Source organism: Crinia signifera, chromosome 12, assembly GCF_055691185.1.
Source record: "Crinia signifera chromosome 12, ASM5569118v1, whole genome shotgun sequence".
NCBI lineage: Eukaryota > Metazoa > Chordata > Amphibia > Anura > Myobatrachidae > Crinia > Crinia signifera.
Window position 1 is genome coordinate 44,896,712 of NC_139228.1, and position 17,556 is coordinate 44,914,267.

The window sequence follows — 17,556 nt, forward strand, 5'->3', positions numbered from 1 at the left end:
ACAAACAAAAAAAAACCTTAAGCAGGATAAGAGAAATTGGGACCAGCTCTTGCCTTATCTAATATTTGAAATTCAAGAGGTACCCCAGTCATTTACAGGGTTTAGCCCTTTTGAGCTACTCTATGGTAACAAGAACAATCCCAAGAGCCTAATATAGTTGAATTAATGACAATTTGAGTGTAATTGTGTAAACTAGGAATACATGAACTTGGCTCAGTAACGTGAAAAGCATATTTATGATGTTACAGTTGTGAACTGCTCTTCAAAGACAGAGGATCAGGTATTGATTTTAAATCCCACGTCTGATAGGAAGTTGTATGCTCATTGGCAGTGTTCTTGTGAGATCTTAGAGGCAGTATTTATTATAAAGTACACCAGTGTTCTTGTGAGATCTTAGAGGCAGTATTTATTATAAAGTACACCAAGAGGGTAGAAGAAAAAAGGTACAAATTTACCATGTTAAATGATTAAAACCCTGGAATGGAGGCACCAGCCAACCTTCTCTTCTGGCCATAAAAACTGACAAATGACAAGAGCCTATTGAAGCCTCATTAAGTCCCAACGAAAAGCAGGAAGTTTTAAAGCTGGCAACAGGAACCAAGATGTTTTTACTGATATCCCTGGGGGTTGTAGTGGAGTCAAATAGTGAGTGGAACAACCAGATTGTGCTGGTAAACAAGCCTTCGTGAGCTCTAAGATGTTGTAATGACGTGAGGAAACAGAATAAAGTCTCATAATTTGATAGCTACCCTTGCCTCAATTTGACAAACTGGCGGAGAACCTCGCAAAAAGCCAACTTTTAATAACCATGCTTGACTTGATAAAAAGGCACTTGCACATCTCCTTAACTGATGCTGCCAAAGCAAAAGCAGACCCTGGAAGAACTGTTCCAATATAAAATTCTGCTCTTTGAATACATGGAGCCCTTGCAACCTTTAAGAGAGCTACTGTATGAACAAGTTTCTTTGGTCTCATCAGATGTATGCAGCGGCTTGCCCAGATGACTGTCATCTTTATATCAGATTGGAAAACGCACGTTAAGTGTTATAATCTATACAGGAGCTAGGGATTACAGACAAACCAATACATTGTGATATAGGATTGGAGGAGGCAAAAGTACCGGTACTTGGGTTTTGTTATAGGAAGGGGGAAAAATAAGCCCCAAAATAATCAAACAGAAGCAGTGGCAGTAAGCCAGAATGGAATTCTTAGTTCAGGAAATTTCTCGGTATAGTGGGTTATTATCGCAGATTTATAGGTGATATTGCAACTAGTACAGTCCCAATTACTGGAGTGATAAAAATATGTGGGCTGAAGCGGCCTGGCAAAATTTTGAGCAGAATTGGAGTACAGAAACTGTTTCGCAAGTTCCACACTTTTGAAAACAGTATGAACTGATTCTACTGGAACAGGGGTGGGTGCAGATTTCTCCCAAGTGGTAGACGGCAAAGAAAAGATGAATGGTCCATTGAAAATTTACACACTGCATGCTCTGAACTACTTTGCAACCTGTGACCTTATGGTAACTGTTAAAGTTCTCTGGTGAATTGTCTAACTGTGAAAAAGCTACGGGGAATAAAAAAACCATGCAGTGTGGAACTTTTTCTTGGTGTATGTGATCCTTATCAAAATACAGAATAATAAAAATAGAAATATACATAAAGCTACTAAAGACTGTGGCACATCCATGTTAATTCTGGTTAACAAAACATATCACAGCAAAATAAAAGTTAAACAACCATGAAAGCAATAGTCTGATCATGCAAAGAAATATTGCAAAGAAAATGAAATCATAAATTTTAATAACAACTAAAAAAACTCTGTAAAATAGGTCACAAATGTATATGTAAAAGTATCCATATTATGAAGGAACTTGAACTGCTATGCAGCTGTGTGCGAACTGTTATCCTCAGTTATCAGATATGTCAGACAGAGAGGAAGTGTAGCATGCACTAGGGAGAAAACCTCCCCCAAGAGCAGATCTCACAACATTTACATATATATTTGCGAACTTTATTAGTTGCTAATTACAGCAGTAAGTTCATTAGTGTTTTAGCATTTCTGTTTTCGCTTTAGCAGTCCCTAACAGGACGCTCAATGGCTCTTACCAGCTCCACTGCATTGGCTGCATATTGATGGGAACCCGGAATGGGCATGTGACCTTTTGCCATGATTTCTGCAGGGTTGGCACAGGGTGGATGAGTCTGATGGACAACACACAATGAACTATGGACATGAGCATAAGAGAAGAAAAACACAATACATGCAAAATACATGACACAGCATGAAAATGGCAAAATGCATGGGGTTGGCTCCACGTGCAACTTAACAATATCTGACAGCAATTATTATGTGATATAACATGTTATTCAGATATTCGGGAGCGTGAGGGGAACGCAAAAAAAATAGCAACATGGAAAATTCATGTGCAGGTTTTACTGTGGTTTCATCTGGGGGTTGAGCTTTTAGCCATGTGGCTCAGACTCTATGGAACTCAATTCCACACACAGTTTGAGAGTCTTCCACTCTAGAATACTTAAAAAAAAAGACTCAAGACGCTCCTTTTTACTCAAGCATTTTCATAATGTAAGTATAGTTTCTGAAAAGCTTTTCTGTACTTCATTGTTCCTGTATTGTTACATTCATTCTATCTGTTAAGCGCCTTCAGTCCTATTGGAGAAAGAGCGCTATATAAATAAAAATTTTATTATTATCATTACTACTCTCAAGATGATATACCTCGAGAATGTGAAGAGATTTTCCAGAAAACCCTGCATGCCATACTAAGCATCAGACTGTCCTGTATCTAGGGTTTGATGTGTCAATGTTCAACCTCTCTGACCCCCAAACTGGTGTAACTACCCAGAAAGACCGGTTATCCATGCTATAGGATAGATACCAACCAGCACGCTTCTATGTCCATCTCCTCCATGAGCAACATATCAGAGCTGTGAGGAGTGTACAGTATACCCATGGCAGCACCAAATAATTTCTATGAGTTTGTTTGGTACTTGTTTCCTAGCACGGCGCCACCGATTTTAATTGTATCCATCGGGTTGGAAAAATCGTGTCGATCGCATCGCATGCCAACCAAATCGCATGCAATGCGATCGACCCGATTTTTACATTGGAATCAATGTAAAATGGTCACCGAGACCCGATTTTACATTGATTTCAATGTAAAAAGCCCCCAAACCCCCCATTTTAATACCAAACCCCACCTCATGTTTGAAATGCCCCCCCCCCCCCCCGCGGCGGTACGCGTCCTCCGACCTTTTCATACCCCCACTATCCACGTCGGCGTGGAGTTGATTTTATAAAGTGTGGCGAGCGCAGCGAGCCCGAAGCGTGGCGATCGCAGCGAGCCCCGCGAGGGGACGTGCATAACTTCACAGGAATACGCGTCCGCTCGCCACGCTTCGGCGTGGATAGTAGGGGTATGAAAAGGTCGGAGGACGCGTACCGCTGCGCTCGCCACGCTTCGGGTTGGCATCAATAGCGGGGTGGCATTAATAATGACGGGGGCATTAAACATACTTTACAACTATATTCAATGTGAAATGGGCCATATTGGCCCATTTCACATTGTCACCTCTGTAAAATCGCGTTGATCGCATCGCGAGCCATTATAATGGCCCATGACCGACGCAATCAATCCGATTTTCACTTTGAAAATAATTTAACATTAAAGTCTATGGAAAAATCGCGTTGATCGCGGCTCCTTATTAAGGGCCGCGATGGACGCAATTTTCTCTTTCACCGGCAAATTACCTGGTGATTGACAGAAAATCGGGTCCATCGCGTTGATTGTATGCCTTAAGTACCCTAAAGTTAAGGCATACAATCAACGAGATCGGCACCGTGCTAGGAAACCAGTACTGTTTGTTTCTGCCCAAGCTTCAGTTATTATATTATAATTCTAAACTACCCACCTAATTTCCTGACACTTGACTTCAGAAAAGGACCCACTTTTGGGTATATGCCATTCGAAATATAGTAGGCTTTAGGAAACTGTCCTCTGAATGTTAGATGAGCCAATTCATGAGTAAAAATAATAACAGGCTTCGATGGGATTGGCTGCATTACTTAAAAGGAGCAAACTAGCCATTTCCAGTCAGGCTCTTGGTCCTAAGTCCTAGGGCACTCAGAGATCCCAAATATAAATGTCCTTAAAATGGTGAGGAAGTACTAACTGCATCTAAAGAGATATCCATGCAGATGCACTGAACAAATCTTTCTCAAAACAGCACAAAGACATATGGGCGGACATGATTGTTGGACCCATAACGCATACATAATGTGTTCTCTGAGGCTGCAGGGTTTAAAGCAATGTGAACTTGCACATTTAATACAGAGATAATCGGGTGAGAGCAGAGATTCCACATGGTAAAAACATAGCAGGCTGCAGAAACATATGAAAGCCAATGTCCTTTCATGTCAATCTTAAGGGGTCAATCTTATTGTGCGCAAAAGGGTATTATGTGCTGTTGTCACAGTGTTTTAACACTGTGAATGGCACCTGAACTACAGTAGCATCCTACACAGCCTTAAGTAAGCCCTCGTTCACACAAAAGTGTTTGGAGCCCTATAGGTCAGTGAGTACCTTTGTGCTGACCTCGGCAGCTGCTGTTGTAATGGTTCACATCTGCAAGATTATCGCAGCTAATTAAATACATTTTGAAGTCTCTATATAAAAAGTTTTCTATTGTCTCGAGAATATTTGAGTAAAATTGTGGTCCACATTTTCTAGCTTTATATCAATATAATATAGTGACAGAACAACCCTTAACTGTCCATTCAGGCCTTCCTGGGGATTCATTTGATCATTTTATAGGACAAAGAAGAACATGTGACCATGCAAACATTACGGATATAGCTGTGTTCTCGCACACTACTGCTTCAGTTGCGCCAAACTACTTTTCTCCACATGCAAGGTTCTGTGCGACTTTGTACATAAATCACTTTTTGGATCTTTTTATACATGAATGCATCTTAATTGCAATGCAATAAAACTACTTCATAAGACTGCACAGATTAATTTGAAATGTGACACCTGTATATCTGTGTGCATACCGGTCTAAGCATGGCTGACTCACGTCAGGTGTCTCGTGCCACATGGCATATTGAGGCTAGGTGAATGAGGACACATCTGTACAGGTAAGTTATACAATGGTGCAATGCTAATTCATATTGGAAAACATACTACGTGTTATTAATTTTCAAAACATTCGATAGAAAAGAATTTTACTAGCCATTTAAAATAAATGAAAACATTAGACACCATCAACAACACATCAGCTGGTAGACAATAATCTGGACATATTGAGCAGAATATAGTGGTTTGGTTACATCACATTGGATGTACCAGTCTTCGTAAAATAAAGTTGCTATAGATGATATATGTACTGTGTCTGGCATTCGTATAATTCTAGAATTGCCTACTGTATACTATATTATAACAAAAGGAATGTCTGCAGCTTCAAGCATTTGATAAAGCAATAGCAATGAGCTACAATGCATTAAAAAGGTACAGATGACAGCGAAGGGTGATTGTAGACACACATCGGTTCTTACCATTGCTGCTGCATTGATGGAAGCATGATGGGAACAACTGTGTTCTGGGATCTTGTGAACTTCAGCATGGCGGGTGATGGGCGGATGGTTCTAATGAACAACATACAAAGAACTAGGTATATAGGATCGCAACACAACATGGAAATATACATGCAGTAATCATTTATTTCACAAGCATGAAACATCCCAAAACAAAACTGCTGCTATTTACTCAAAATATGAGGATGAGGATGCTTTAATGCAGATACATGGTTAAAATGAAAACCACCATAAATTATTGGAACTTTAAATCATAAAAAAAAAAAAATCCACCAGACAAACAAAATAGTCAATACATTTTTTAAAAGGAGAATATTGGTTATAAAAAAAATAAAAAAGGCCTTGAAGCAAAAGTTACAACCATTAAATATTACAACAAAAGTAGTGGTACAGTACATTAAAATGATGCAGTGTCGACTACAGTTTAGACTGTAGGGTACTGTATATTACATGACCTTAATATAAGCATCCCCAGAAAAATACGTGAACATGGCTATATGTACATGTATGTGCCTCATTCTGCCAACCTGTGTTTATAAGGCTGTATAGAAATTTGTATTCATAAGCAAACGCATGCAGTCCGTGATAGAGATGCATATAAACTGTATGCTAGAGAAAGCCATAATAATGGTGGGTGATCAAAGACAGGTGCAAACAGTAGATGGTGAAGTCAGCAGCTATTGAAGGGAACTTGTGATTGGCTTATTACCAAAGCACAGTAGAAACTAATTAGTACTAACGCGATCATAGATTATCATTTGACTGTATGGAAATGGTTCTGTTTATTTCCTTCTCTCCTATATGTGAAGGGGAGTCATTCCTGATGAACTAGAGAAGCAGATTAAGTTTACCTTAAAAAATAAAAGCATCTATGTGCAATTAAAACAAATAGCTAAAACATACACATACACTGATGTATTTAAATGAAACATAGAAACAAAGAATTTGACGGCAGAGAAGAACCACTTGGCCCATCTAGTCTACCCCTTAAATGTGGCATATGCCTGATATAAACCAGGTACAGTACATACAAGACTGGAGCAGACTTGAACGGGATACGGTCATCGGGTCTAGAGCATGTTGGTCGACAAGCATTGGGTTGACACCGTTAGGTCGACATGGTTCAAGATCGACAGTTCATTAGGTTGACACAAGCATTAGGTCGACAGGGTCTAGGTTGACAGTCAAAAGGTCGACGTGGAGTTTTTCACTGTTTTTTCAGCCAACATGTGCCGACAGGCGGTATTTCATGCCCGATATACAGAGAAAGCACCCTGAGTCTGCTATCGCTGAGGTGTGATATATTTAGACACACAGCGCGGCAGCAGAAAACAGGGATATCGGGCGCATGCAATTAAAATAGTATATAATAAACTACAGTTTGATTATAAACTGGTATGTGGCAAGTGCTGCTCTCAGGAGGTATTTCATGCCCTACCATCCACTAGGGCGTGGTGGGATAATAAAATAAATCGCAAAGCGAGCGATGTGAGGGGATGCGGTGCATTGAAAACTGTGTCCATGTCGACTGTGTTGACATTTGAGTAAAAAAACATGTCGACCTAGACCCTGTTGATCTAATGCTTGTGTCCACCTATTGACCTGTCGACCTAAACCCATGTCGACCTTTCCCCAAGTCAATCTAACGGTGTGGACATAATGCTTGTCAACCAACTTGCTGTAGACAAATGGATCCCAACCCACTTGAACATATCACCACCAAGATATCAGAAAGATCCTGGTGTACTAGAGTGGAGAGGCCAGTCTCTATTACTACAAATGTGTAAAGCGTCCCCAGCTAACCAGGGTCATTTATAGGTCGCCCCACGTCCCTCTTGGTACCTTGCTATAGCTGTAGCTAAATAAATAAAATTGTGGCTTATTTATTGGAGCCAATTCTTCATCAACCCCATTAAGTGAATAATACAATGAACCTGTAAGGTCTGAACCATTGCTGAGTTCTTATGTAAAATGAGGGACTTGCAATAATACGTATACTGTATATTCAACACAATGCTGGCTTGTCTGTCCTATTTAATACGACTGAGGGAACAAAGTGATAATGTTGGATCGGGCCATCCTCTTTGGCTGCATCATTTAGGGAGTGATGAGCATCATGAGTATAGGTACAAAAAATGGTTCCCAATCCCTACAAATAAATTAAATGATTTAAAGTGCTTTTATAATTGTGAAGTTTGTGACAGATGTCAGTATATTAAGTAATGCACAGTCCCTTTAGAACGAAGACAACATAATTATGTATAAACAAATCAAAATTACTTTTTGGCTAAATATTTGATTGATTTTGATCTTTGTTTCATACACTGATAAAAACCTGGGTGAAGCATAGCATCTTAGTAAGGGTCTTTAAATTGGAGACTATTATGGCATTGGGACCATTCTTTAAAAGCCAACAGTATATTAAAAAATAAATATAAAATAAGCCTTTTTAAAACCCAAAGGCTTATTAATGTCACATGGTAACCTAGAGTACTTGTATTTCGGATTATCAGCTACTACAGTAGTAGACAATGCATGTTAATGTTCCATGGGATCAGCGGGTGAAAGCAATTCAATATAGACCTGACTTCACTGTGTGTTCAAATACCCAGCACTAACATTTCCTGGTAAAGACAATATACCAGGGTCCACAAGCAAGAAAGGGTGCACATTTTGTTTGCTAAGAGTCATTTGATGTTAATATATAATTGGACTTCTCTGTCTGTACACAGGCTTTACCACCTGTGTTTTATTTTTCAAATCATGACCAATGTGGTAAATCATTACCAATGTGGTAAATCATAATTCATTATATCAGAATAAAACCCAGACGAAAGTCTAAATTATTAAAAGTGTTGTAAATGTATCTGTCACAGAGATTCTCAAAGCTTGTAGCTTAGCTGTCTGGGTTGTTTTCTTGCCTTCCAAAAAGCAAAGTGACATGGGTCCCAGTTTCAGACTCTATTATAATCACTCCCTCTCCATTTTTATGTTATTTCCTTTATACCCTGCCATAAATATCCCAGGATATTGCATTTGAACACACAGCAACCCGGGATACTGCGCAGTGTAAACGCACAAAGTTGAAATTACACAGGTCAAGTGACCCAGCATTACAAGGCATTATGCCAGGTAGAGACGCCAAGGTAAAAGGCGTCACACGCCGAGTTGTACTCGGATAGGAGCCTGGGTAATACTTTTGCATTCCCCTCGCCACTGCTAGATATACATTCAAGTCCCCAGTGTAACACTTATGATTGTTGTTTTCTACTAAGATGGTATCGCTAACAATCTCTATTTGTTAACTTGTTTAAATGTTTATTTTTTTACAATTCTGGCAACTGCTATTATTATATTGTATTAATAGTATTATTATTATTATTATTATTATTCTATTTTTAATGAAAAAAGCTCTAAAAAATAGATGTTATGGAAGTTTTCTGAAGAAATGCTAAGAAAATGTGTGCTAGAATTACTACTTACAGTATGAATAAAAAAGTTCCAAAAAAACCTGGCATATATTAGTCTTGGGTTCAAATAACATAACTTTACATATGAAAACCCCATATTAAGTGGTACATTTACGAAGATGGGAGTTCTATTGAAGATTGGATGTTGCCCTCAGCAACCAATCAGATTCTATCTAGTATCTTCTAGAAGGTGCTCAATGAATAAGTAGTAGAATCTGATTGGTTGCTATGGGCAAACTCTGATCTTAGCAAATTTACTCCTAAATTTCAGGAGAATGTCAGAACGTTGGCTCACCCAGTAGAATATAGGTTTAATTCAAGGGATGTAGTTAAAATGTCGACAAACAAAATGTGTACATTCTCAGAACGCTGCCATTATGGTTTGTGTGTGTGTGTGTGTATAGACATTAGACAGAGTGTTAGGGTATGAATTAGGACTAGTGATAGTGGATAAATACTTATAAGAACACCAGTGGATGAGAATCTGACCAGGAAGTGACTGTCATATAACCAATGGGATGCAGAAGATGCCGCTAGAACCACCAGGAAATGATAAGTCACTGTGTAATGGTTAGCATTACTGCCTCAGAGCGCTGAGGTCATGGGTTTGATTGACAGCATGACTCGAATTGTATGGAGTTTGTATGTTCTCTGTGTGCTTACGTGGGTTTCCTCCGGGTACTCCGGTTTCCTCCCACAATTCCGAAATATACCAATAGGTTAATTGGCTTCCAACAGTAAATTAACCCTAGAATGAATGTGTGTGCATGTAAATGTGGTAGGGAATATAGACTGTAAGCTTCACTGGGGCAGGGACTGATGTGAATGTTCAAATATTCTCTGTAAAGCGCTGCAGAATATGTGCGCACTACATAAGAAACGGTTTATAAATAAAGAAATAATAGTTGATAAAGAATCAAGCTGTTACAACTCTTCATTACAGAACAGAAATAAAACATGAATGATGGATTTCATGCAGAATGTGGTATTATTTTTTTTCTAAGCAAATGGTTTTTCTGAACATAAGAACCTAAGGTACTTGTGAGTTATCCGGGCGTCCGATTTTTAAATCGGGTCGGATCGGGACATCGCATCGCATCGCATGCGACCATCGGATGCGATGCGATGCGATGCGATGACCCGATTTTTCCATAGGAATCAATGTTAAAATGGAGTCCATTTTAACATGGAATTCAATGGGAAAAAGGGTCCTTTTCATACCCCTACTATCCAAGTGGGCATGGAGTTGGATATAAACCTGTGGCGAGCGTAGCGAGCCACCGAGCACCGAGCGTAGCGAGCCCCGCGAGGGGACACGGAATACCGTCCCCTCGCGGGGCTCGCTTCGCTCGCCACGCTTCGGGCTCGGTGGCTCGCTACGCTCGCCACAGGTTTATATCCAACTCCATGCCCACTTGGATAGTAGGGGTATGAAAAGGACCCCTTTTTCCATAGGAATCATTTTAACATTGATTCCTATGGAAAAATCGGGTCATCGCATCCGATGGTCGCATGCGATGCGATGCGATATCGCATCGCATCTGATTGTATGCCTTAACTTAAGGCATACAATCAAAAAATCGGACGCCCGGATAACTCACAAGTACCGAACCTAACAATATATATCTATATTAATGGTAAAATGCAAACAACAAAAAAACACCATGAGCCCCTTTAGTGCCTTTTGCTGTAGTTGCATCTGTGACTTTATGTTAATGCTGGCATCAGCCCTTCACCTGGTGTCCAAACCAATGCCTTCAATGTGGGCTATGTGTTAAGATTTAGCCATTGTCACACCAAACAACTTACAACAGCCCAAATGTGTATGGCCTCCAATGTGAGCGATTACAGGCCTGAATTTGCAATCACGTCAATGCCATGCACAAAACACTCCTACAAGATGCCCCATCTGGTTAGCCACTTCCCAGTAACAACCAACTTTTTAGTACAGGCCTGGCCAACCTGTGGCTCTCCAGATGTTGTCAAACTACAAATCCCATCATGCCTTGCCATAGTTTTGCTATAAGGGAGTGTTAAAACCGTGGCTAGGCATGCTGGGATTTGTAGTTTCACAACATCTGGAGAGCCACAGGTTGGCCTGTCCTGTTTTAGTACATTTCCACAAAGGTACCTTTGTGCGTAAACGCTATGTAACGTAAGTGCTTTAGCAAAAAATTGCTCATCGCTGTGAACATTAGCCTTGCAAGTGGCTCACAATCAGGCTTGATTATACTTTGTATACGTTTTGAGGATAATCAAATTATATAGTTAGTCACTGGACCAACAACGGGAACCATGGTGGTACTCTGGATGATTCGCAGCCTAATGAGTCCACCAAACCCCGCCTTGCAAATTGTGGCCTGGTCACCGACCATCAAATGATATGGAAGGTACACTTGCTCAGAGCAACCTCAGATGTACGTGTGCACTCAGAAATTGAGTGGGGGGGCAGTTGATCTGGTGATGTCAGCTGCCCACTCCCTGCACCAGCGTCATTGGCCCATTAGCATGAGAACACCCAGCATTCACATGGGAACGCCCATGAAACGCTCGGTGTTCCCAAATGGACCGGACCACTTGGGTGCGTGCGCCCGGCGAACAATCTGTTTGAGCTGGACGATGCACCCAGCATATGCACAGTAATTACCCTGCGCATGTGCATACGCCCACCATCGATGCCCTTGCATATATTCTGGTCCGTGTGAACAGACTAGAATAAGGGCCCATGTTTCAATTGGTAAACTTACATTAGGTTAATAAGTTCTAGTTTCTTGAGAATCGTTTTTTTTTTGTGTATTAAAAAACAAGGTTTGTATAATTTTGCAACAACAATAATGATTGCTGCAAACACAGGAAACATTGTAAAGTTAATGCACATTGTGGTATTGCTGCTCACATGAACACCAGTTACATCTGACTTCACTGATGAGTGCATCATGATGGATTGTATCAAACTGGTGTAAAGTAAACCCTTTGAATGTTGGAAGCGTTTGAGTCCAATATGACATAAAATGTAATGTGACACATTATCACAGCATTATACAACAGACAGTAGCATAGGGTACATGTACAGCAAAGCACTCACTGGCTCTTACCATTTCCAATGTACTGATGGAAGCATGATGGGAACAACTGTGTTCTGGCATCTTGTGAACTTTATGGCGGGTGCTGGATGGATGGGACTGATAAACAACACACAATGAACTATTTATGTGATCACATAAGGACATAGAAATTAATGCAGAACAAAGACAGAAAATAAGAGTATGTATAAAAATCAAAACAAGCAACAATAACAGCCAGGCATTCTGAGGTTTCATATGCCATTATCGATATTTCTCTTTAATGTCATTTAACGCTCATTTAAATGTAAAGGTAGAATAAAAAGCAAACATGTCACTGCATAAAGACCTTAGTGACCTGGGGCGTATTCGATGTGTGGCGCCATTTCCGACAGGGGAAATAGCTCCAGCCACCTATTCAACTCTGCCGTTTCAGACCGCATTGAAGGCGGAATGCGACAAAACTGATCTGACTTTTAAACAAGTTGGATTGTCAAATTCACAGCTTGTTCTTCGACAATCCATAGCTGTTTTTGCCGACACGCCCACTTTGTGACACTCGACATGCGGAACATTGAATTCTGCCAGGCAAGCTGAATGAAAACGGCCCAGAATGCCGAAGACCTGACAGTCGGAATCCCACAATGAATACCCCCCGGGCTCCTAAGACTTTTTGTCATTTTAAAAAGTGAACTATAAATGCTTATTTTAGTCTTTATTGGGTTCTTGCGGGACCTGGACACTGTTTTTGTTTAACCTTGTCATAGTTATAGAAGGTCTGTTTTAATTTCAAAATGCAATGGGAGCCAGGATGCCAGAAGGTGCCCCCAGAAGAGCTCCAATCAGAGATGGCATAGGAAAACTAGGCATGCCTTCCAAACCTAACGCTGTCTCTGCCCCTGGATGACAATTGAGGAAGATCCAGCCAGCACGCTGAATACAGCAGCTGAGATACGGATTTTAGTACTGTGAACAGTAGTAGCATGACATAGACCAGGGACGGACTGAGAGCACAGCTCAGTAGCTCAATAGACCAAAGAACTGGGTAAGAAGTCCATTGAGATTGTAAATCATTACCTGCCAATGAGTTAAATAGCGCTTCTAAACTTAACCTTATGAGTAACCCCTGATATTGTTATGCCCTATTATCAAACTGCACAATGTGAGCTCAGTTCCTAAACAGCTTCTGTTCTGTCTGCTGGCCCATTTATCATTGGTCTCATTTGCATTGCGATCTGGGTGCAATATTAGTTACCAGGATGGCATTGCAGAGTGCAGTCACATCAGGTAAATGCATCATCCAGCCAAGGCAGGGACAGAAGCTCCAAAAGTCGCCCCCATCCCTGCAATGTGCAAAGCTGTATATAAGGGAGAAGCATGGTAGAACTACACCTGCAAACATGCTTCAGTTATCTGAAGATGGCGGTATTTGCTGGGGCCAATATAAGGAATGCTTCACTTTATATATATATTGGTAGATATAGTAGCTTTGCATCCCCTTTAGAAACCTATGGGCGATATGGCTGCTGGCGGGAATGGAGGGAATCGCAGCCGTTATAAAGAATTACCAATGTTTGTGTATGAGGGCATTAGTAATATGTGGTATAAGGTGTAAAGGGGCATTTATGTGTGGTATTGTGTGTGTAAACTGCTCTACTGTGTTGTGTAACATTTATAAATTACACTACAATACAATATGGTATAATGTGAATAAAGGCCACTACTGTGAGGCATAACATGAATAAAGGCCACTGTGGTGTGATGTAACGTGAATGAGGGACACTATAATATGATATAATGTGAATATGGTTGCATTACTGTGTGGCCATGCCCTTACCCAACAAGAATACAACCATTTTTTTTTAATATGGGGGGTGGTGGCAATAATGCTAGCTGGCACCAAAATGATGATTGCTATGGGTGGGGGGTGATGGGTGTTGCTGGATGCTCCTCTGATCTGTGCCGCCGGCTGATTTGTTGCATCAAAGGCAGAATTTGAGGTGTTTATAGGCGGCACCACCCAAAAAACTTGTTAGGGCTAACTCTGTCTCCTGTTGTCTTAGAAAAAAAACAGGACAAATTTACAGCTGCAGGTAAGTGAGTGAGAGAGGGGAATGCTGCAGCATTGACACATACTGTAGTATGAGTAACAGCAGTCCAGGGGTGTGGATGGGAATGTGCAGGAGCAGGAGCTGCTGGGGGCCTGTAAAATGGATATCAGTTATTAGTATTATATAACAACCTAAAACCTTAAGACCTTTTGTACATAGTCTATCCACATGTCAGATAACATAGAGGTGGCATCCAACATACATATATGTAGTTGACGCTAGCAAACTGCGTAAAAAGCGAATTTTCAAAGCTGTAATAAATAAGTACATTAAGGTAAATTATTGTTAACTACCTGGTTGCTGCAACATAGTTACAAAGGGTCTTATTCTAGTTCACTCTTTCTGATAAAATCCTTCTTAGATGGACAAAACCATGTGCACTGCAGGGGGGGCAGATGTAAAATGTGCAGAGAGAATTAGATTTGGGTGAGTTATTTTGTTTATGTGCAGGGTAAATACTGGCTGTTTTATTTTTACACTGCAATATAGATCTCACTTTGAAGTAAACCCCCACCCAAATCTCATTCTCTATGCACAAGTAACATCTGCCCCACCTGCAGTGCACATGGTTTTATCCATCTAAGAAGGATTTTGTCAGAAAGAGTGAACTAGAATAATAAAAAATAGTTACATAGTAGGTGAGGCTGAATAAAGACTTGCGTCCATCTAGTTCAACCTACTGTATGTTTATAATAGTTTATCCATTGTTGTATAGTATGTTCCAATATTTTAAAGACAGATTATGTTACTTATTCATACCCGTGGATGTTTTTAACCAATAAATGTTTATCCAACCTTATTTTAAACTTATTTATAGTGTCTGCCGACACCACTTCTTCAGGAAGAGAGTTAAAAAGTTTGACTGTTCTGATTGTAAAGAAATGTTTTCTTCTAGATGAACAAAATCTTTTTTCTTCTAATCTAAACTCGTGCCCTCGCGTCCTAAATTCCGGTCTAGCAGAAAAAAGGGTGTTTGACAGTTCCTTATATTGGCCCCTAATGTATTTATACATATTGAGCATGTCCCCCCTTAAACGTCTCGTCTAGTGTAAATAGTCCCAGATTGCCTGATCTTTCCTCGTAGCTTAAATTCTCCATTCCCCTAATAAGCTTTGTTGCTCATTAGATTTTTTCTAATTCTATGATGTCCTTTTTATAGTGTGGGGCCCAGAATTGGACTCCGTATTCGAGGTGTGGTCTAACCAATGATTTGTACAGAGACATAATTACTTTCGCTAGTTTCCATGCCCCTTTTAATACATGCTACAGTTTTGTTGGCCTTTTTTGTTGCTATATTACATTGAGCACTACACCCTAGTTTGATGCTATTTGGACTCCTAGATCCTTTTTGAGTACTGAATTACCCAATTCATCCCTGCTTAGGTTATAACTAGCACACTGGTTATGTCTCCCACGGTGCATCACCTTGCATTTGTCCACATTGAACCTCATCTTCCACTTTTTTGCCCACTCATCTAGATTGTCAAGATCATTTTGAAGCGTGGTGACATTTTCTGATGATTTAATAACTCTGCTCAGTTTTGTATCGTCCGCAAAGATGGATACATTGCTGAGTACCCCCCCCCCCCCCCAATATTATTAATAAAAATGTTAAATAAAATGGGCCCTAGAACCGAACCCTGTGGCACTCCACTTAGTACTGGTATCATAATTGAAATGGCACTGTTCACGACCACTCTTTGTTTTCTATTACACAGACAGTTCCCTACCCATCTACAGATATTTTCAACGACCAGTGGCGCCGCTGATGGCTGCCTAGGCGCTGTGCAGCTTGGTGGGTATATGTTCCCGGTGTGATAACTGTACTGTCCCTGCTTATATTGCTACCTACCTGGCTGCTGCAATGACTAGTGGCGCCGCTGATGGCTGCCTAGGCATTGTGCAGCTCAGCGGGCATGTGTTCCCCGCATGCAATGTCTTAATGCTCTCAATGTAATGTGTGTAATGTCTAAATTAAATTAATGTAATGTCCAGTGGCGGCTCGTACCTTATTGGGATAGGGGGGCTGCCTCTGGCCACAGCGGGGGTGCCGCGATTCAGGCACCCCCTCCCCCTGTCGCCGCAGCTGCTGCTGCCTCCTCTTCTGTCCCCATCCCGGCGCCTGTGCTGTGATGAGTGACAGGCGCAGTACACACGTGTACCACGCATGCAGCCAACTTCTATGGGCTGCTTGGGCAACAGCACATAGAAGCAATCTTGGTCCCAGCGCCTGTACAATGTAAGTTACAGGCACTGTGACCAGCGCATGGGTAGTAGCTATATAGGTACTGCCCATGCGCATCTGCCGTTTTTGCACGGCAGTCCGCACAAAGGCATCCCGGAAGGAGGAAACACCTCCCAATGGGACTGCCTTTGTGACTGGCAGGTCTGACTTCCAATTGGAAGTCACTGCCAGTCACAGTGAAGCCAGTGGTAATGTCTGTGCTCTTAATGAAATGTATGCAGGGCCGGTGCAAGGCACCGGAGCGCCCCAGGCGAGTCGGGGTGGGGGCGCCCCGGTGCCGGGGGGGGGGGGAGGGAGGGGGGGTGGTACCTGTGTAAAAAAATTGCTGCTCCGGCGTCCCTGCAGTGCTGGTGCGGTCAGGGGTGTCCGTGCCGTAGGGGTACCTGCGGCGCCGTCATGTGTATAAAGCTGGCTGCGGCCGGCGGGGTCCCTGTAGTGAATAGCAAATAACTAGCGCTTCCCGCGCCGCCGCGCGCATAGCGCTAGTTATTTGCTATTCACTACAGGGACCCCGCCGGCCGCAGCCAGCTTTATACACGACGGCGCCGCAGGTACCCCTACGGCACGGACACCCCTGACCGCCCCAGCACTGCAGGGACGCCGGGGCAGCAATTTTTTTTACACAGTTCGCTGGGGGGTGAGGGGCGAACTGCCGCCCTCCAGGTGCCGGCGCCCTAGGCAAATGCCTAGAGCTGCCTAGTGGTGGCGCCGGCCCTGAATGTATGTAATGTCTCTACCTCCCCCCCCCCCTTCATCCCTGCTTGATGCTGCCCACCACTCTTTCCTAGTGTGCGCAAGCATACATGGCCAATAAAGTTGATTCTGATTTGGTCTTTAAAATGATCTATACTGTAATACTGCCAAGCAGACTGAAAGAAAAAAACAGTTCAATAAATGTAATACTTCTGTGTCCTTGTGAGATTATTAAGTAGTTTGTATTCAAGATTAGAAACAAGGTTTAACTACATGAATAATTATACATTCAGTTATATTATTCTTTACCCTAGCAAACGTTTATCAAATGTGCGAACATTTGCATGTTGTTGACCTACATA

At 41.5% G+C, this 17,556-nt stretch overlaps 1 protein-coding gene across 37 annotated transcripts in view; it reads right to left on the reverse strand.

Annotated features, from left to right (window-relative positions):
- The window catches only part of GPHN (gephyrin), a 435,418-nt gene that overhangs the window by 195,828 nt on the left and 222,034 nt on the right, over positions 1-17,556 (reverse strand). For 28 of the 37 annotated variants that reach the window (XM_083166740.1, XM_083166737.1, XM_083166736.1 and 25 more), the window contains exons 8-10: positions 12,179-12,265; positions 5,575-5,664; positions 2,109-2,204 (exon numbers count right to left, since the gene is read on the reverse strand). The exons of 6 other annotated variants lie outside the window; for them this stretch is intronic. In XM_083166740.1, the coding sequence (XP_083022866.1) occupies positions 2,109-2,204; positions 5,575-5,664; positions 12,179-12,265 (273 nt within the window). The remainder of the gene's footprint in view (positions 1-2,108; positions 2,205-5,574; positions 5,665-12,178; positions 12,266-17,556) is intronic. 3 more of the 37 variants (XM_083166721.1, XM_083166724.1, XM_083166733.1) reach the window with 3 other exon arrangements.